The sequence below is a fragment of the Berghia stephanieae genome, chromosome 2 (assembly GCF_034508935.2).
Source record: "Berghia stephanieae isolate SIO BIC M18660-M18661 chromosome 2, UCSD_Bste_1.3, whole genome shotgun sequence".
Classification (NCBI taxonomy): Eukaryota; Metazoa; Mollusca; class Gastropoda; order Nudibranchia; family Aeolidiidae; genus Berghia; species Berghia stephanieae.
Genome location: NC_088361.1, coordinates 70,657,653 through 70,680,096, shown reverse-complemented (window position 1 = coordinate 70,680,096; position 22,444 = coordinate 70,657,653). Strand labels below are relative to the sequence as shown.

Below are 22,444 nucleotides of genomic sequence, written 5' to 3'. Positions count from 1 at the left end.
AGTTTTTATTCAAAGCTATTTTGTAAATAAAAGATTTGTTGTTTTTTATGTGGCTGGCTTTTTTTTTAATGAGAGGGCTAAAATTGTTATTGCAACGGCCAGGTTCAACAAATTTGAAATCAAATAGATTGGGAGATCTATTAACCTTTAACCGCCAGACTAACATTCTTTCAAAACAATACTTCTCTCAATATAGTCTGATGATTAATCAAAGCCATAAAATGTTAACCAACCAAAACGATAACAGTGATTTGTCACAGGTTTTTAATGAGACCTGAGTCGCATTGGTGTCATTATCCTCTACAAACGTTATTTCCCCCTCACCCCCCCCCCTCACCCCTACCACCATAGCGGGTTTACATACTCACTATTCTATTTGTTGACTCGATGTGATATATCAACTGTAAGGGAATGTTGGTGGCTTGATTTAATCAATTACTGTTTAAATCATTCAAATCAATACTCAAGTCAAAGTGATACTAATCTACTAGAAGCTGTGGAGTGTAAAAAGTAATAAACAAAAATTGATTATAACAACTTCAATCGTCAATCTGGAATATTATAGTAATGTATTTATGTCTTTATTGTTTTTGTTGTTGGCTGAAGAAGGGTTTTGAATCCGAAACGTTCCGTGTTTTTTATTTTGTTCTTTTTTTTTTTTGAAGCTGTTATATTCATTTTTGTTTATCAAATCAATACTTCAGAGCTAACAATTATTGAGAACAAAATAAATCAAACTGATACTGCTTACAGTGTAATTTGATATATCTGACCCAGCGTCTCAAAACGGTATTATATCAAAATGACTTAATGCAAAAAAAAAAGCCGAAAATAAATCCAAAATGACACTTGGGCTCAGTTTATTTTTTTTATTGATAATAATGAACAAAGTTTCAACCAAAGTTTCAACCAAAAATGCCCTGTATCTGATTGCTTTAGAATTAAACTCACTTATTGGTTTCCGGTTCATCAAGACAAAATACCACCGGATTGCGGCGATGAGTCACATTTATATTAACCACCAAGCATTGTTTTCGAATATTTTCAAAATATAAAACTAATTATAGCTGTAAGGATTCGTATAAGCAAATCAGATATTAGTCTTGATAATGTCAAATTGAATAAAAATTCCATTCTGAAATGTTATCGTGACCGAGCTATTTTACAACACGCAAGATCATGTACAAAAATCGTTTTGGAATCTTTGAAAATAAAAATAAATGATCAAGAGAATTGGAATAAAAAAACAAAACCCTGATAAGAGAGAATGGAGAGACGCCTGTTATGTGAGATTATATTGAATTGCTAATAACGATTTTCTGTCTCCTCCAGACAATCATGCAATGTCTTTTACATTGTTTTTATTAAAAGTTATTCATTGTTCTCGGTTGACGTGAAATCCTATTAAAAGGATCGAATAAAAAGAAACCAGAAAGTGGGGTATAAAAGATGTTAAGATGTGATTGGAAGTTATTGCGATTTAATGATGATCACAAGAATAATATTGATAATCGAAACGATGACTGTGAAATTGGCGATGCCTATGGTAGTTGATGGTTATAATGAAACGATATTTTTGAGTGAAAAGACGCTCACAGTACTAGAATATAGAAAAGTTCTAGTAGCTTGAAAAAAGAAATTGCTACTAATCCGAACAGGATTCTGGTTTATTTCTGTCAGATTGAATCCCGACGCGTTTACGCCAATGTGTGCTGTTTGGATGTACGATTGAGGCAGCTTTGAATTGAGTATCCCATCATTATCACTGTCAAAATGTCATGATATAAGAAAAGAAACCCTAAGATTTTATATAGCGCAACATCCACTAAATGCCTTACTATATAGGGATCCTAAGCCAACAGCAACACGATGTCACATGCATGAAGACATGACGCATGTGAAGTGCCAATGCATTTTTTTTCGACAGAGACAACGCTATAACTGGCTTGGTATTCGTTTAACACCTGACTGCGGTAACAGAATGTATGTTAGGAGCCTTTTCCAAGTACTCAACTTTGCGCCGCCCAGATCGGAATTCGAACCAGGGACTTTCCGGTCTGACGGCGATTGTCATACCACTGGTCCACAAAGCCACACATAGATGTGATAATGGTGACGAGAGTCAAGATAGTAGGTAGAGCAGTCACAACGGGACCAGTAGCTCCCGCTCTCTTGGTCGTATGGTGTTGAAGGGATAATATATATTGATGATTATCTTATCCAGTAAATTCATCGTTATGATTACAATAAATCATATTGCTTGATGGTCATGAATTTCATCATTAGAATGAATATAAACTTAATCTTAATTTGAGATTCCGGGAAGTGCAGGAGGTGAGAAGTCGCATCATACCTAGTTTGAAGCCTCAAACTCAAAAAAAAAATATTTTTACACGTTTTTATTCCATTGGGCAGGCCTATTAACTTCCAGTTTATCAAACTGGATCAAATAACGGATCAACAGTATTTGATTAACGCCTTTCCAATGCACATCATATCATATTGACCATCAGTTTTACACATTAAAAGTATTTATACATTTTATGCGTTCAAATGCTATCCAAATACTTTGTTCAAATGTGTGAAGCAATTTGAAAGGTGTATTTTGTTCACACGCTTAATGCGCTCATCGCTAAATCCTCTATTACCGATCAAGCAGGAATTCTGTTGCCTTAAAAACAAACAAACATTCAAACAACACAAACCCACAAAAAGGTATCTCATGGCTTTGGCAATATGTAGCTCTAATGATCTTCTTTGCCACAATGACGCTAATATGGTAATAATAATGATTGTAATTTCCTGATGCTGTTGTTGCTGCTGCTCATGTTGTTGTTGTTGTTGTTGTTGATGATGATGATGATGATGATGATGATGATGATGATGATGATGATGATGATGATGATGATGATGATGGTTGTGGTGGTAATGATGATACTAATGATTATTTTGATTTTTTACTACAAGGGTTGTGCACTTAAAATGCTTTTTCAAACAAACCTGAAAGACACATCCTTATCGAAAGGTAACTGGTACAGAAAGGACTTAGTCAACGATGTACCATTGCCTTTAATATTTACAAAAGCTAGTCCCTCAATGCCAAAGTAGGGTGAGAATTTTTGATATTGAAAATTCAAAATCCTCTCCTGACGTTTTGCCTCTGTTCGTCTTAGAAGCTGTTGATGCTCTTGTACTATTTTAATAATATTGTCTTTGACTATCTGTCTGCCTCTATGTCGGACGGGGAATATCATTCTAGCCGACACGAGTCTTGGACTATGTATTGTCGTGCCCTTGATGCATTCCCAGTAATCTAGTGGATGGAGGTGATGATCATGCTAAAAAGAATATAAGCAACAAATGAGATATAAACATTTTTCTGATATTTTGCAATATGTGATCTATCGTCAGAAAACCGTGTTATGCCGGGTTGAGCTACATGCCAAAAAGTTGTCTAGCTGTAGAATAGGCCATAAATTGTTGATTTTTCTCCTTTTTAAGACACTATGTATATTGTCTTTCAATAAAGTAAAATAAATGACCCTAGTTTCGTATTCTGGAATATAAATCAATTTTAGCATCTAATTTACACCGACATAGTAGCGTTTTGAGGCGATGGGTCACATATTTATTATTTAGTCAAGCTTATTCTAAAATGCATTGTCTGTCCTGAAAGTGAATGAACTCTGGATACTTAATTTATGAAAAAGCTTTGGCTCGATGAGAGAAAGATTTAAAGTGAGATAATTACATAAAAGACTAGAGAAAAATGCCTGCTGTTTAAAGACTGGAATGAGCACAATTGTATTATATCGATGTAAATCTTCCTTCAGTGGTAAGACTAGACAAAGTTCAATCCTGTTCATTGTGATTGATTATTCATCTGGCTTTGCAACCACTTAATACGTGAGCTTTTTAAATGAAAGAAACAGGTATGAAAATACTTTTTATTAATCTTACGAAAACGATTTCTATCAAATCAATTTTGAGACAGTCAAACTTCTTTTATAGAGGCAATATTTTCCTTATGATAAAGCCATCAATTAGACATTTATAGTTTCAACCTTGCTGGAATGGTGTCCTGAAGACCTAATGTTATTTGAATAACTTTACTGTCGTTTTTCATTTTCTTTTCAAAATCTATTAGCTGCTCCCATTGGTACTGCCTTTTCACTTATTAAAGTCATTTTTTAAATTTTACATGATAATATAGATAGGATTGCAGTAGTGTGATTATATTCTACTTTGTACTTATATAACCTAAAGCGGCTTACGCGCCATTGAGCTCATATTACCTTAGGAAGAGATGTAATATTATCAAGGTTAACCAATTTTGCATGAAGTGTTCTATATGATTTGGTCGTTGAGCGGCTGTCTGAAACGAGATGAAAGAGTAGAAATTGGTTGAATGAGTTGCAAAGAATTGTCATTTAAACATTAACAACATCCCCCTAGGTTTATTTATGAAAAAAGTAGACTAGAAATTTTAAAAAGTTAAAAAATGCGTAAATTATACTAGAAAATTAAGGGGGTCCGGATAATTCCGTTAGTGGAGCACTCGCTTTACAAACAAATTTTAGGTTCTTTCTGACCCTCTTTATCTGCCCGAGTGTTTAAGAAGCTGGGTCTGTAAGACTAAGCAGAGAGTATTTTACGATAGTCTATCGTCCTATCCAAAGGGCAGCAAGCAATTGCAATTGTCCGTTTTATACTATGAAAGAAGGGATAAGCTATATGAGCAGAGTAGCTCTGAAGGACCATAATTTATGTGAAAGATGCGGTCCTTAAGCTTATTCCAGTAGCTGCTTTGTTAAAAAGAAAACTACTAAAATCTACTTGATATATTTAATAATACTTAGGGCATACAGTCAATATTTCTTATCATCGGCTATAACCCAAAGACTTTATACGAGTATAACGGCGTGTTGCGAGTCCAAATCTGTTCTTTTCACGTCAGCGACACATTTTAAAGGTTATGATTTGATCTGACCCTACAATAGATCAGAACAGCCACACTATATCAATAGTAGGAATCTACCAAATCTTGATCGTGTATCTCTATCGTTACACATGACTTACCTCGTTTGACCATTTGCAATGTCTTGTGAAGTAACACCTCTTTATTGATGTGGGCGTTGGTCTGTAAATTAAGTTTATATAGTTTTTCCTCCAGTATCTGAAACCATTTTGAATTAATGTTTACACACACACACACACATATATATATATATATATTTATATATATATATATATATATATATATATATAAACATTTCAAAGATAATTATGATTAGTTGACTTCTACAACGTTGTATCGAGCGTTAAAATGCTTTGAAATGTTTATAAATAGCTCCTTTTATCAAAAAGTTGAACACTATTATTTCATGGTTTTTGATTTTATAATATATATATATATATATATATATATATATATATATATATATATATATATATATATATATATATATAGGTTGGCGTAAACACATCCTATACTTAAGGGATATAATTTATTGGATTTTCCAATGAATTATTATTTCATAATAAATACTTGCAAAGAGTTTCTGCCATCTATGACCTAAACAAAGTAACGAATTATAAGACCAACGATGAAATATAGAGAAGATCGACATAATTAGGAACTGATACTCACTGTGTCATCGGGTAACGACAATGCATTTAATATTTAGGTAGAAAATGTGAGCTTACTCTATTCATACCTAAAATTTTGTTGCTGCTACTGCTTGGTCATTGTGGTGACGGTGGTGGTGGTTGTAGAGGTGGTGGTGGTGGTGGTGGTGGTGATGATGGCGGTGGTGGTGGTGATGATGATAATGATGATGATGATGATGATGATGATGATGATGATGATGATGATGATGATGATGATGATGATGATGATGGCAGTGGTTGTGGTGGTGGTGAATATGGCGATGATGTGATTATATAGTAAAATCTTTACCTTCAGTTTGTGTTGATTTAAATAATTGTCAAGCCTAAAAACATATGGCGCTTCTTTAACAGGATGAAGTGTTAGGGCTCTCAGCTCTGATTGACCCAATTCCTTCTTGAACGAACTGTTAGGCAAGTTAAGCTCGTCGTAATTTTGATAAAATAAATGCTGCATCTGTAATACACGAGTTTTGACATGTCGAATTGCGATCAAATTGTAATTTTGACACTTGATTCTATAGTAATGAAGAAGAAAAAAATTGCCCTAAGGTTCTTTAATTCGTGAAAATGGTGGAAGTTTGAAAGTAGTAGAGGTAATATTAGCATCCGAATATGTGATAGTCGTAGTAGTAGTAGTAGTAGTAGTAGTAGTAGTAGTAGTAGTAGTAGTAGTAGTAGTAGTAGTAGTAGTAGTAGTAGTAGTAGTAGTAGTAGTAGTAGTAGTAGTAGTAATAATAATAGCAATTTTAATGATGATGATGATGATGATGATGATGATGATGATGATGATGATGCTGATAATAAAATTAATAATAACAATAATAATAATAATAATAATAATAATAATAATAATAATAATAATAATAATAATAATAATAATAATAATAATAATAATAATGGTAGTTGTTGTAGTAGTAGTTGATTTAGTAGTAGTAGTAGTGGTTGTCGTATTAGTAGTAGAAATAGTAGTTGTTGTAGTAGTAGAAGTAGTACTAGCTGTGTAGTACTAGTAGTAGTAGTAGTAGTAGTAGTAGTAGTAGTAGTAGTAGTAGTAGTAATAGTAGTAGTAGTAGTAGTAGTAGTAGTAGTAGTAGTAGTAGTAATAGTAGTAGTAGTAGTAGTAGTAGTAGTAGTAGTAGTAGTAGTAGTAGTAGTAGTAGTAGTAGTAGTAGAGGTAGTGATTGTGGTGGGGTTGTAGTAATAGTAATAGTTGTGTTTGTTGTATTAGTAGTAGTTTTTGTAATAAAAGTAATTATAGTAGTGTCTGTGGTTGTTTCTAGGGTAGCAGAAGTACCTCTAATAGTAGTAATGCAATCAAAGCCACTCAATTGGAATAACAACGTTATTCAAAAATGGTTCCATTTAAACGGCACTTTAATAATCGATACTGCGAATGACCTTACCATTATATGGAACAACGTTTCAAGTCAATACACTGTTCTATTCGATAGGTATTATATATTGTGGTGAATATAAAACTTTGATTCCCCTCTATTTCTGAACATTTAACATTACCCTGGAGGATAGATGTATGAAAATAAAAAACGATCATTCATTTATTCAGATCTGTTAGTTTCTCCTTACTTTCAGGATTTATTTCCAAAATGACATATTTACCCAGCAAAAAACAAAAAACAAACAAACAAAAAACTCAAGTTCAAAAGCAATAAGTACATAGAGTATGATGATCCATTCGGCAAGACGAGCTTTACAAAACTGCATCACGTTTTTATATCCATAACAACATATTTCTTCAAATTTTGTGATGTACAAAACAAGCCCGATTTACAAAATGTCCATTGAATCGTAACGAATGTGACAATTTTCCTATAGTTGGTAAGGAGAGGGTTAAATAATATATCCCAAAGAACAAATTGGAGACTCACGGGAACTGTTCCGTTGTAGTTTCCAAAACATTTCTCAAATTAAATCAACCCGGCATACATTGAACAAAACAATAACCAATTTCATCACTACTTGTGTTTCATTACCTAAGTGTAGTTCCTCGGGAAGATCATTTGTGTAGAGTCTAGGAAATTAAAAGGGATTTGATCGAATGTGAAAAATTCAGAACCATTAAAGGTGATTTCGACTATCTGATCATTTAAAGTAACGGGACGATTTAATTCTTATTGCTTTAAATTATCAAAAGAGACCATTAAAAAAAGTCAATCATAGTTTAATAAAAGTAGTCCTTCAGAACCATTTAGGCATATGGAGCTGGATTTTATCCCAGGTTCTATAGCGTGACACAGACAAATACAATTGATTGCTATCCTTTGGATAGGTCGCTTGTCTATTTCAAAGAACGTTTCGCCAGATCTAACATACTCAGCTATCCAGTCACTGCTAGGTGGTAAGGAGGGTCGGGAAAAATCTCGACTTTATCCGGGATCGATACCGGTCCCTTTGCGTGAGCAGCGACTACTCCATCGAACTATCAGGACCACCAATTATGGTCCTAAAATCATTCCAAATAACAGTCGATCAACTAGCGGAGATTATTTAGAAATTATTTTTGTCACAAACAAATTGTATCGATTAAGCCCTATTCCGATTAAACGGCTCTCCAATGCCCAGCTTGTTATGAAGAAGTAGTAGGGGATAAAAGAAGAAGAAGAAAAAAAGAAAAAGGCAGGAGTAAACGACGATAAATAGAATAAAAAGAATAGCGGTCCTGCTGAATACCGAAATCCATTGAAATCTACCGAAATCCAATCAAGTGGGGAGTGAACCAGAGACTATGGGAAGCTATGGGAGGTGGACACCAGTGACGGAATGAACCAGAGGCTATGGGAGGTGGGCACCAGTGAAAATTGAACAAGAGACAATGTGAGTTTGGCACCAGTGGAGAGTGAATTAGATAATATGGGAGAAGGGCAGAAGTGGGAATTGAGCCAGAGACTGTGAGAGGTGGTCACCAGTGGGGATTGAACCCGGGACTAGGGGAGGTGAACACGAGTGGGAATAAACCTGGGACTATGGGAGGTGGATACCAGTAGCGAGTGAACCAGGGAGTATGGGAGGTGAACACAATTGGGGAGTGAACCTGGGACTGTGAGAGGTGGACACTAATGGGGATTGAACCCGGGACTAGAGGAAGTTGACACAATTTGGTGTGAACACGGGACTATAGGAGCTCGACACCAATGGATGGTGATCCCGAGACTACCCGAAGTTGACACCATTGAGAAGTGATCCTGGAACTGTGGGGGTGGACACCGGTGGGGTTTGAACCAGAGACGAGGCGGGCACCAGTGGGGAGTTAACCCCAACACCCACAACTTGGTGGACACTGGTCGGGAGCGAACCCATGGACTATAATGGAAACCAATGGGAAAATGAGATACACCAGTGAGAAATACTTCTTAGACTATCTCAGATTGGCACCAGTGGTGAGTGAACCCAGGACTATGGAAGTGAATGGCGAAGATTACAGGATGTAGACATATTGTCCCAGGTTCACTCCTTACTGGTGTCCACTCCAATTAGTCTCGGGTTCACTTTCCTCTGGGTGTCTTCTTCCTTATCCATGGATGCACTGCCCACTAATGTCCACATCTCACAGTCCTAGGTACACTCCCCACTTGTGTTCACCTCCCCTGGTACTAGGTTCACTCCCCACTGGTGCTCATCTCCGATAGCCCCGGATTCACTCACTCTCCACAGGCATCCTCTGAGTCTCGGGTTCACTCCCCACTGGTGTCCATCTTCCATAGTCTCAGGATTACTCTCCAGTTATGTCCACCTCCTCTAGTCTCGGGTTCAATTCCCACTGGTGTCTACCTCCTACAGTCTCTGGTTCACTCCCCACTGGTGCCCATCTCCCATATTATCCGGTTCACTCCCCACTGGTGCCCACCTTCCATATGATCTGGTTCACTACCCAATGGTGCCCACCTCCCATAGTCTCTGGTTCACACCCCACTGGTGCCGAACCTCCATGTTATCTGGTTCACTCCCCACTGGTGTCCACCTCCCATAGTCTCTGGTTCACTCCTTACTATTGCCTACCTCCCAGTCTCTGGTTCAATCTCCATTGTTGCCTACCTCCCATAGTCTCTGGTTAGCTCCCCACTGGAGTGGGTTTCGGTAGATTTCGGTGGACTTCGGTAAATTTCGGTGGATTTCGGTATTCAGCACTACCCATGAAAAGTACGAAGAAGTACGTAAATATTTTACTTCATACGCCTGTGTACAAGGAATTCCAACTGATTTGGCAATGCACCTGCCTAGCTCTGTGTCTTCGTGAGATGTCTCCACGTGACGGACACACAATGGTAACTTGGATATCAAGGCTTGCAAAAGCTGGGCGCTCATGATAACACCAGGCCCTCCCATACAGAAGGCACCAAATAGGCCGAGCTTACCTGGCATTAAATACAACAATGAAGTAACAGTAATATATATATATATATATATATATATATATATATATATATATATATATATATATATATATAGGAAGTACGAAACAATACACGATCATAAATAAAAGTAACAGCAATAACGATTTCACTGTCCGAAGATTGCCTAAAGTAAAAGGTATGAAACAGACCTCTCGGAGTCAATACTAATTCAAATATTTTATTTATGTATATTTGCCTCTCCATTAATAATAAAGTCGAGGACTTTTATTTCGTGGTTTTTTTTATTATACTTTATATATATGCATATAAATGTGTCATAGATAAAATCTAAACATAATTGTTTGCAAAATGCAAACAAATTAAAGGTCACGATGAAATATTTCTAAAAAATTGATTGGCCTAACTTGTGACCCTTTCTCCAAATATGACATTTGTTGAGGCGAACTAGATGTTGGAAATTAGACTCATAAATATCGTAAAACTCATAAATATGTAACCTGGTTTAAATCTTTAATGCCGTATTAAAGAGGACAATGTAGTTTCAGAGAGAGAGAGAGATAGAGAGAGAGAGAGAGAGAGAGAAAGAAAGAGAGAGAGAGAGAGAGAGAGAGAGAGAGAGAGAGAGAGAGAGAGAGCGCAACAAAAATAATCCCAAATACAATTTTACCAAAAAATCAATTTTAAGTATCAGCTTTCGCCCAACTTAATACCAGTTTCATTCGGTGTGTCACACATAATTATCCTTTTCCATATTTTTCATTTTTGATACACATTTAGAATAGAATTTTTGAAATAAAAATGATGTTGTCAATATCTCGTAACGTCTCACTTTCGCTTTCGCTTATCGGAAGAGTATGACCACGAAATCGTGATTCATGATGACTTCAACTATTCACGTGTAGGCATTTATTTTGCCAAAAGGTCTTTAAATATTATGTTCGGTTTCATGACTCTCATTCACTCATTCCCAAGACCGGATGGTTGTCGGTGGGACTTGCGGGATTCAGCCTTCACATTTATGTATAAAATCAGTTGAATCACACTTTTACTGTCCTTTCATATATCTATTGCATTTTGGATTTTTCAACCCTTTCCTTACAGAGAGCTTGGGAGGTTAATCTGCTTTAAGCAATTTCTCTATCAGTCAACCTCAATGACAACTGCACACATCCTTCGCTCTAAGTGTGCTAAATTGATATATCTACATTTTTATTACTTTTTAACTCCGATGCGAACAGTTTTTTTTTTTTTGCAATATGTAAACCAGTTCATGAGAAATTTCTATTTACTATCTGTGGCAAAATACATCTTTTCTGTCTGAACTTGAACCTTTCTAAACAATGTTTATCTGGCTTATTTTATTTCTTGTTTGATCTTCAAAAGAATGGTATGTTGGTGGTTTTAATACACTCATTAGTTCAAGATTTGAACTTAAAATTTCACATTCATATGGGAATCAGGTTTTATAATTGTTGAAAACCACAGAACAATAATTCTATTCACATATCAAAATAAAAGCGACATTTCCAACAGCTATATCCTTTCAGATTTCATAATATTGTACCAAGATGTTTGTTTGTTAAATGATAAAGAATACAAAGAATGATTTGTAAATCACTCAAGAATGAAACAGATCCCTCTTTTAGCAGTGAAATAAAAATAGTATTTCGCATGGATTAGTAGTATTAAAACAATCAAAACCTTTCCGGGTTCAAATCCGGTCCCTTTGATTTTGAGTCAGATGCTTTACCGGTTGAGCTATCATGATCTCAAATCATAATAAAATTGTATATATTTAAGGAAAATAAAACAAAAAAAGGCATGTCGTTTTGTGTTGTGGTTTACCCTTTTCATTGTGCCTTCCATATCCTGGTTGTCCAATGTAGTAGGATCGTGAATCATTAACGCCTTTTAAAAATCGGACAAGTTCGTCTGGTTTAATGTAAACATCGTCGTCAGCTCGCATCAACCACTGGAATGAACAATAAAACGTGACCAATCGCTACAAAATGGTGTTATATCAATAGGAATTAGAAGCCGGAAAAAATCTAAAGTCCAAATAAACAAAAGTATGAAATATGAGATTTTTACAAACTAAAAAGACTTCATTTTTCTCAATTAGATTATTGTTCCCACAAAATAGTCCAGTATAATGTCAGTTTGAGGCGATGGGTCACATAGAACGTATAATATAATAATAAATGTATTATTCTCAATACACACGTCACATTCAAAATTTACCAAATTGTTTAGGAGTTTTTTTTCATTAATCCATATCTACCAACAGCTTCAGCAATTCGAGCTTGTGTAGCAGCTACACTACCAAAAGGTAGAGATTTGTTTCTAAACTTTCCGAACTGATCATGGCACCTGTTTTTCTTGGGCATAAAGTATGTTGTGCTGAAAAGAATGAGGACTTTTCATGTGTATTCTAACAATAGGTGCTATGCTTTCAACCGGATTAAAAATATATCAGTGATTTTAATGTTCAAGTAATACATCAGCAAAACTACAACGTGATATGATCTGCAATCACAGTCAATATCAAGCCAAATGTTGCATTTATAAACAATATTGACACAAGCAAGGTGTGAAAGTCTACCTGGATGTATTTAACATGATTATCAGCTTCTTCTAAACCCATGCATTGTAGTTTACGGAACGGCATTTTGCTTCCCTTGCTTAACAGGAATGCTGTTTGATTACAAAAAGCGAAAATATCAATGCTAACCTGGAATTCTACTTTGATTTCTTTTGCTAATATATGATGATCTTATGCTGATGATCTCATGATGCTCATGATACTTATACAATTTCTGTTTCCACCAAACACGAAACAATATCGACTGAATTTCAAACGAATATACTGCTGATATTAATAGTTTAAAATGTCAAACACAATACACTGAAATATTAAAACAAGTTTCATTATTTGATTGTGATTGTTCTGGAATTACAGAGCGACCTTTTAATTTGAAATTCAAGGCCTGTGAAAGGTATAGTATCCAAATTAAAGTAAGGCAAAAATTACTAATTCAAGCATTGACCAGAACTGTCTCTACTAGAGCAATACAATGTGAGTAGTTGCAATCAGTAAAATGCTGTATCCTGACACCAGCAAAACACAATACTAAGAGGGGCATAATCAGGTCGTTGAAAATGTATATCAATATCTAGTAAAAATATAAGTTCCAAAACAACAGATAAATGGGTTACAATTAAGAAAGATTATATCTCACAAAAATGTCCACCGCCCTCTTAGCAAAAGACTTCAGATAGGATCCTAGCAAAACCGCTTGGTCTCATAACCAAACAAATATTCTAAGCAACATGAAAAACCAAATTACTACAAGTATAAGAGAATGAAGAGATAGCTGCGATATGGGCTAGTTTAGAAACAAATGGCCTGGTCAACCAATGCTGCCCTCACCCTAAGGGAAATTCCATCAATAAATCCATAGTTTACGAACTTGTGAGAGGTTGTTCGTTTTTTCAAAACCATTTTAGTCCATATTGAAAGTTTTGACTGGTGATTGCTCTGTTTTCTTTTCTCATTCAAAAAGAAAAATAAATATTGTGTTGTGTCAATCTAAATAGTTAAAGTAATTTAATTTGAAAGTCAATTTTCAAAATTTAATCTCTTAGACCTTTACCCTTAGCGTCAGGGATAACTCCAGAGACACACGACTGAAAACTTATGCTGCTGGATGTATTAATACTTATTGATTTTGTTGCTAAATCCTCTAAAAGTATTTTAGAAACATAAAATTACTTCATTTTTAGTGTCTTTCCCAGATAGAATTAAATGAAATGATTTTTAGAAAAAGACGTATAGAATATTGGCAACTAATGCTTTTTTATCATTTTGTTGGCCATATAATGACCCAATTTTGACATAATATTCCTTACTGGTTTTATAAAGCTGATAACACACACAATTGCCCTATTTCCTATATATATTTATAAGGTAGGGATAGGGTCCTAGATGTACAATTGTCTTGCTAATTTAAAGCTGAGTAGTGAAGAAAGTGTTTAAAAGCACTAAAATTCCAGGTTGTCCATATAATTTATTCAGATCAAATGGGAAGATATGAATTTAAATATTAAAACTCAGAAAAAAACTATAGGCTGATTTTGAAGGATTTTTATTTTTAAGACTGATGCTATTCTATGGAACATTTGATGCTTTAATACTCCAACAAAATATCCAGCCATATGCATACTAATATTTTATTTCGGTTTTTCAATTTATGTAACAAACTGGTAAGCACTACATTTTAGAGGCACTATGACCTCCCTGTCAACCCAGCAGTGAATGCGTAGCTGAATATGTTAGATTTGGCGGCAGGTACTTTGGATAGACTAGCATCCTATCCAAAGGATAGCAAGCATTTGCTATTCTCTATTTCAAGCTAAAGAAACCGGGATAAACTCCGGCTCCAGGGGCGAAGGCTCTGAAGGACTACTATACCGGTACTTATCAATAGTTGTTTTTTTTTACCCGTGAACGGATTGTGATAGATTTTTACTTTGATAATCAGCATAAAATGTTCAACCAAATATGTAAAATTTAGCTTGGTACCAATATCCTCCCTATTAAAAATGTTAAAGCTTAAATCTACTGAACTTTATACTAAATTTACTGACTTGGCATTGAAAACTGGGGGTTTGACCAACATACGCACGGCACTGCTAGTTTCGTGTAGTCTCGGGAGCTACCTTGTCTCCGATCGCAATGTTACTTCCACCACGTTAATGCAAGCTTACACTCGGCGGGGCGTTTACTTTTACACAGGATTTACACTTCAAAATCTGCTTGAAGAGAAAATTACGTCAGAAATTTGAGATGAGAATCGATTAGCCGAGTAATATTTTGTGAAAATGACATCCACCATATGTGACGATGTGGTGCTATATGTCTAACCGTGAATTGACTACTACTGCTGATAAGCACATCAAAATACAACACGAGAGGGCCATATCCTTGAAACACACGGTGTAATTAATTATCAACTTAGACCTCCTACCACCCAAAACTAGCAAGGGATTAGCAATATTAGCATTACAATCAAAAATGGATTTTTGACTACAGGTCCCCCTTAAGGTTAGTATTATCCGTTTCATGTGCAATGTCTTAAAAACAATGCAGCCGTGCTTTGAACTTACCAGGGTATAAAAGTGAATTTTTGTAAGTTGATCGAACTTCTTCTTCTTCTTCTTCTTCTTCTTCTTCTTCTTCTTCTTCTTCTTCTTCTTCTTCTTCTTCTTCTTCTTCTTCTTCTTCTTCTTCTTCTTCTTCTTCTTCTTCTTCTTCTTCTTCTTCTCTTCTTCTTCTTCTTCTTCTTCTTCTTCTTCTTCTTCTTCTTCTTCTTCTTTTTCTTCTCCTCTCCTCCTCCTCCTCCATCTCCTCCTCCTCCTCCTCCTCCTTCTTCTTCTTCTTCTTCTTCTTCTTCTTCTTCTTCTTCTTCTTCTTCTTCTTCTTCTTCTTCTTCTTCTTCTTCTTCTTCATCCAGTCCCATCTTTTTCTCCGCTTCCTTCCATCCACTCCTCAAATTCTAAAATACTCTGTAATCTGCTGTTGAAGTTCAGTGTGAAAAGATCGTAACACATGCTTAACCGTGTGCTCGAGACTAAAAAAAAAATAAAGCCCATGATCATTTGATAGATCCGTGATGCTTGATGCTCGACTAGGATCTGCTAAACCTGAGTAATACCGGATTGAGACGGTGTGTTACAAATATTCTTTGTAGCGTAATGATACATTGATCAAACTGATGCTTTTTCTCAATGTTAAATTGTCAAGCTTGACTTTGGGCAAAACATTTCGTCACCAGATGAGAAAGAGAAAATCAATTAATCAGAAATACTATGGATGCGATTCCAGGAGGCTCAACCGTGAATTGTAACTTGCTGGAAATTTCAAAAGCAAGAGTTCAAAAATCATTTACTGTAGGGAGCGATGACTTTGCTTTGTAATTGAAAAATCGATATTTAGTATAAATCATTGGAATATTCCAACTCTCCTTTTCTGATTTTAAAAAAAGTCACTCTTCTGGCATTGACCTATGCTCGTTTTACCTAAAGGGTTTTGCAGCGGTTCAATAATTAACCTTTTATCTACAGATTTGAGGAAACATAAATCTTTGCTTAACGTTCGGTAACTAAAGCCATCCGACCTATTAACACGACTTGACAGAAAACATTATTATTCAATTAAGGCACAATCTAAAACACGCCTTTGCTTCTAAAATTTGCCCTGAATGAAATATTTACATCTTACTTCCACATCATCAATTCCCACTATGAAAATATACTATAAGCTTGATATTTACTAATTATTGAACTCTTCTACTTTGTCTCTGTATTATACAATTTATTTTCAGTCTCAATTTATTAATCGAAAATAGAATTTTTGCAACGAAAATTTTTGATGTTGAAATATTCTATACCGGATGCTTACCAATAATTCTCTGACAACGTGCCAAATAAAGGAGAAAGCCATGGTGTAATAATGTAAAAATCTGAAAAAGTGTGCTTGAAACAGTGTCAGACAAAGCAGACAAACACAAGAGAGAGAGAGAGAGAGAGAGAGAGAGAGAGAGAGAGAGAGAGAGAGTCTGTTTGTGTGTGTGTGTGTGTGTGTGTGTGTGAGAGAGAGAGAGAGAGAGAGAGAGAGAGAATGAGAGAAATCAACAAAAATGTTTTTTTTTTAAAATAACAAATTACATTGTGTACTCTTGACTCACATACGTTCAGACAGTTCCTAATAGATGAGCAAATAATTAAATTCCAAACTTTTTTTGTCTGTATTTTGTCAACATAGTGTCTAAACCTTGCATGTGGAAAGCCAATATCAAATCCTGGAGTTTCACCTTTAGTCGTTATTAGTACATCATTTTACCACAACGATTTATCTTCTATGATGATGATGATGATGGTGATGATGATTATGATGATGATGATGGTGATGATGATGATGATGATGATGAGGAGGAGGAGGAGGAAATAGTTTCTGGTCAAATTATTTACTTCCTGTCTCGTATTGGATAAAAAAAAGGAAAAAATTGTTTTGGAATGTTTTTTGATAATATGTAGCAAATACTTTACAGGTTTTCCCATCAGTTGAATTTTACGTTTCTTACCTATATTATGGGTATGACGGCTACGTGCACATACTTGCAGGTCTGACCACCAAACGCAATTATGGGCTTGATCTAACATTGTTGTATGTACATTTTATATATTAGTTTGAGAACATTCCAATTACAACAATAAGCCCATAAAAAATTAGATCATCAGACCTGCAAATAAATATACGTCGGATATTAAATATCATCAAGGAGTGTTTTTATTGTACGCTCGAACATTGCATTCGTATTTAAAACGTTTATGCAATGTCCCAGAGAGATGACAAAAGCAAAAACTCATATTGTCTAAAAAAGAAAAGATAGAAAGTGATTAGGTGGGCAACAAATGACCTATCCAGAAACAAATCTTTGATATTGGAACGTGATAGGTGGACAAAAACTGTTTCCTCCCTTCGCACAATGGGAGACGGGCAGGATTGGAAAGCCATAGTCATCTATGTCTGCAACAAATCCAAGAGCAATATAGTAAAGTCTGAAATCAATACTATATGAATCAATACTATATCAAAAGGGTGTTTATGTAATAGTGCCAGACAAATCAAAAAGAAACATACTCGTAAATCATCCCATGTTTTAAAAAAAAATTAAATTAAGCATATTCTCATGTCTTCGTTCTTGTCTTTTAGTGTTCAATATTTAAAAAATGAAAAAAATTGTTCACAACAGATACGCTTACTCTTGTCAGGTATAAAAGCATATAATTATCTGGTAACCTCTACAGGTTATGGTAACGTCTAACCGGTGATCAGAAGATCTGAAGTTCGATTCGTAACTTGATGTACTTGACGTTTTCCTGTTAACTCCATCTGGAGCATAGCCCGCCCCCACGGTTTTCCATATGGGATGGTCTCTGGCTATTACCTTCGCTTCCCCCACGACTTTTTTGTTCCAAATTTAGCGTTCCTCGCTACGTTGTTTGGTGGGCGTCCTCTTCGTCGTTGGGCGAAGTTCGATTCACCGGATGGCACTGTTTTATACACAATATTTCACCAGGACCTACTCCCAAACGTTTTACAGACCTGACATTGGATGATTGTGACGATAATGAAGATGGTGACGATTATGATGATGATGATGATGATGATGATGATGATGATGATGATGATGATGACGATGATAATGATGTTGATGGTGGTGATGATGATGATGATGCTAATAATGTTGATAATGATGATAATGATGATAATGATGATGTAACTAATAAGAAGGCCTGATGTTTGTTCTTACCTTATATCTACTGGCGTAGTGTCGTCCCATGTATTCCAACATAGCAAATGATTTCTTCTGGGGAGGATAAGCATTCTCGGAAACTCCTTTAAGCTCAACAACACTCAAATCCCCTGAAAAACAAGGGCAGAATATCGATATCAAATTATAAAACACAACCAGATTTTATATTTTCTTTTGTACCTTTTTCGTTTTAAAAAGAGAGCACTCATAAAACACAGATTCGAAGTCTTCATATACCCTGGTTAACTTATTCTATTGATTTAACTCATAATGCAATGGCCATTATATGTAAAAGAAGCGATATCTTATCAAATATTATGTTGTTTTTTTTTTGTTTTTTTTTTTTTACGCCACGGTGCGTTTAAATTCCCTAGAGACCTCAAAAATATTCGATTTACAGATATGAAAAAAATGTTCTTGCATTTTGTTAATTTGTTTATTTGATTTCCAGTTGTCGTTAATGGAATATATGATCTACTGACCCTATGATAAGGAATTATATAATCTTACGTTTGAATCTAACGAGTAATGCTTGTTCAGTTTATGATAGTTATACTGTACTTCATGCCATAGTAATCCAAATCAGTTGCTTATCACTGTGACGTAGTAGTCCTTCAGAGTCGGAGTTTATCCCGGTTTCTATAGCGTGAAACAGACAATAGCAATTTTTGCTACCCTAGTACTGGGGTGTCAGAGAAAAAAACTCGATTGCACCTGGGATCGATCTCGGTCGCTTTGCTTGTTTAGCTCTTATTAGGTATTCAATGATATTCAACCTCTGTACGGAGACGGAACTCCGGTAATGCAACGTAAGGTATTCTATGTTTTGTATTGCCTTGTTCAATCTTTGCTATTTTAATCAATCAAATGTTTAAAAACCTAAATAAATGCGGTCATGACGGTTTTACCACCGATATGTCATACATACATACTTTTTCATACCAATAGCCCATATGAAAATAGCGTTATATTTCATAAAATATAAGTTCCTTGTTTATTCCGTATAATTTGTCCTAGTAACTCACAATATCCGATACAGCCTATCAAGTATCCATTTGCACCTGAGTCAAGTAGGATAATACCTGTAACAAATGTATCCAAAGTAACAACACCAGGACTAGAGTCGAGCAATCTTTGCCGTCCATTCAGTGAATTATCACGCTCACGAATTATCGCGAGGTATTCTACTGCTAACCCACCGACACCATGGTCTCCTATTTTTTCGAATTTTGAATATTCTATCCTGGTTAATGATGCTGCAGATGGACTTGAAAAACCCGGGTACCTTCCCTTCATTAAATAGATAAAAACATGTTTTCTTAATATCACATCATTGACACCTTTGTGGGTTTGATGTCTTGTCTTGTAACCTAAGTCAAGAGATGTTGAGCATGGTCAGAGCTCGGATTTGTGACAATAAATGCAAATAGAAATATAACGTTGGGGTTTACTGCAATATCACATTAATCTCAGAAGTACTTGGTTATAGCCAGTTCGAGCACACACAAAAAAAAGATTTCTAACATGCGATGTATACTGTATGAAATTGAGATAATATGGTTCTGTATGGTGCATTGAAGCGCATTAAACAGTGAATTCTTTGAAATACGCTATATTAATATTCATATTTATTTACTTTTATAATGTTTACTCCTAATGGGATATAATATGAGTTCACATTGATACCCTACATACCTTTATACGGCTCTCCTTCTCCAACAAAAAAGAGCACCTTTCCCTTTACACGATGGGCCCACGTTAAATTTATGGCCTTGGCTCTTGTGTCCAGGAACTTCCTATCCGTCATAACACCCACAAATAAAAAGTCGTCGTTTACAGAATCTCTTTTCGCACTATCATTACTTATTAGTCCTCTTTTCATGGACGAGTCTAAATCTACATTTATAGTGCGGACTTTTAAATTGAAACATTTAGACGTGAAATAGATTATGGCACTTCCTACATATATTCCACAAATGAGACTGAAAGCAAACAAACACCAAACTTTTCTCCATCTACGCATTGTTCAGTGTTTTGGGTTTTGAGTATCAGAACGTTAAATGTGATCTGAAAGCCCTTACATTAACGGAGAAATAATTGTCCAAAGAAAACTGCTCCAGTACGAATTCATATTATCCTCATTTTTAAAGTTTGTGAGTTTGTGTATTTCAAATTATACAGCAAACTATTTAGAAAGCAGCGCTACAAAGATCATGGTAGAAGTCTCATATTTTATTCAAATTTGGTAGTCGTTTTTTTCATCATAAGTGAGACAACCAATAAATACTGACTTCGGGAATTGGTTTTATATATTAGCAACATTTTAAGTAAGGCATATGATATATGATATCTTTTAATGGGAATTATGTGATCAGATCTAAGCATTCCTCAAAGCTAAAAGTACATTTGGCAATAACCGCATTGCAATGTGGTCACCATCCAGAGTACGCATCTAAACAATGGAAAATATATTAAATGTTCAACAATACAAGACATCTACTCCTGTATATTGATGTCTGAGCTCAATGAAACGTGTTTTATGATGGAGTATTGGGACAAAATGTCTCTCCCCTTTGGTAATATGGGCCATCGATCTCAAATCTTACATCTCTTATAATCTACCCACCCGTGCTGTGATACAATGTCCGCCCCTCGACATGATGTAAGATAAAGGACCACTCGGGTGTTAACCAGTTAACTGCCGTAAGCTGGAAAGTCACGCAGAAACGTTTGGCCAGAAAACAGGTCCTTCAAATATCGATTAGTTTAAATGACCTTAATCTTGACAAAAACTCTCAAACCTGGGACTTCGCAAGGGGTCATTTAAATCAATTGATATTAGAAGGACGAGTTTTCTGGTTTCATCCAGAGTACTGCAGTTAACTGGTTATGACATAGTATCTGAACAAGAAAGAGATAAATGATTATCCCATTTGTATGTAATCTAAGATTTGATTATCCCATTTGTATATAATCTTGTATTGTATTGCCACGTTCCAAGGCTCCCCATAGTATTTATATATATATATATATATATATATATATATATATATATATATATATATATGTGTGTGTGTGTGTGTGTGAACTACAATTAACGGATGCTGCATGTATGTAAGATCTAGAACAAGATCTTTGGAATATGCGATATTTGTACGACAATAGTAAGTCTTCAGAATACTACATCTGATTCCTTAAGAAAGAGGAATAACGTTAATAATATGAAAAATTCACTTTAAAGAGCTTCATACCAATAAAAAGCGACTGGGTGGATTCTAAGGGATTCATAACCTAGGGCCTGGCAGGCAGTGGCCTTCTGGTATCAGAGAGCTTTGACATTGTTGCTCCTTTGCATTCGGTGAAGAAATGATATGGAAGATGCAAAGTATCTACGTCGCTCATCACGTGTTGCTATTGAACAGATAGAAGTCTATCCTACATAAAAGTCATTATCCATACGCCGTCTGACATAAGCGAGTGATATACTTGTGGCGTACGGCTGACAGCTTTTCTGTCTGGAGTCTTCCTAAAGACTATAGGTGAGCATGTGGATTGGCTATAATATACTAAAGTAGGTAGATCGTCAAAATATTATCGAAGTGAAGTGTGAACAATCAGATGCCTCTGCTGCCGCCCAGTGCTCAAGACGAGACGACTCAAACTAGGATTCCACTTTCTCCTAGTGGGAGTGCCGCTCTCTTTTAAATGAGAGAGAATATAATATTGCGGGTATTTCTCGCTTTTCGGCGCTGAACTAAGACTAACGCCTGGATTAAATTGGTCTTTTGTCGAGATGGATCTCAGAGAAAAATTCTCCCCTGGGGACAAGTTGACTAAGTGGGCACCATATATTATAACACAAGTAACAACAACATAAAATAGTAACAATCAATCACAATTTAAGTATGTAAATAGGTATCAGGCGAAGTGCGCTTATTTATCTAATTCCTTATGGGTTCATTGTTATAATGGATATCTAAAAAAATGACGGTAAATTTGTCATTACAACAAAGTTAAACTTGGACC

At 35.4% G+C, this 22,444-nt stretch overlaps 1 protein-coding gene across 4 annotated transcripts in view; it reads right to left on the bottom strand.

The window, feature by feature from the left end:
- LOC144965450 (chondroitin sulfate synthase 1-like) overlaps window positions 1-21,006 on the bottom strand; it is a 61,776-nt gene extending 40,770 nt beyond the window's left edge. For 3 of the 4 annotated variants that reach the window (XM_078900809.1, XM_078900808.1, XM_078900806.1), the window contains exons 1-8: window positions 20,114-21,006; window positions 18,416-18,528; window positions 11,886-12,012; window positions 9,853-10,040; window positions 5,960-6,124; window positions 5,080-5,176; window positions 4,296-4,375; window positions 3,001-3,338 (exon numbers count right to left, since the gene is read on the bottom strand). In XM_078900809.1, the coding sequence (XP_078756935.1) occupies window positions 3,001-3,338; window positions 4,296-4,375; window positions 5,080-5,176; window positions 5,960-6,124; window positions 9,853-10,040; window positions 11,886-12,012; window positions 18,416-18,528; window positions 20,114-20,441 (1,436 nt within the window). In that variant the 5' untranslated portion in view covers window positions 20,442-21,006. The remainder of the gene's footprint in view (window positions 1-3,000; window positions 3,339-4,295; window positions 4,376-5,079; window positions 5,177-5,959; window positions 6,125-9,852; window positions 10,041-11,885; window positions 12,013-18,415; window positions 18,529-20,113) is intronic. The other variant, XM_078900807.1, reaches the window with a different exon arrangement.
- Between the last annotated feature and the right edge of the window lie 1,438 nt (window positions 21,007-22,444).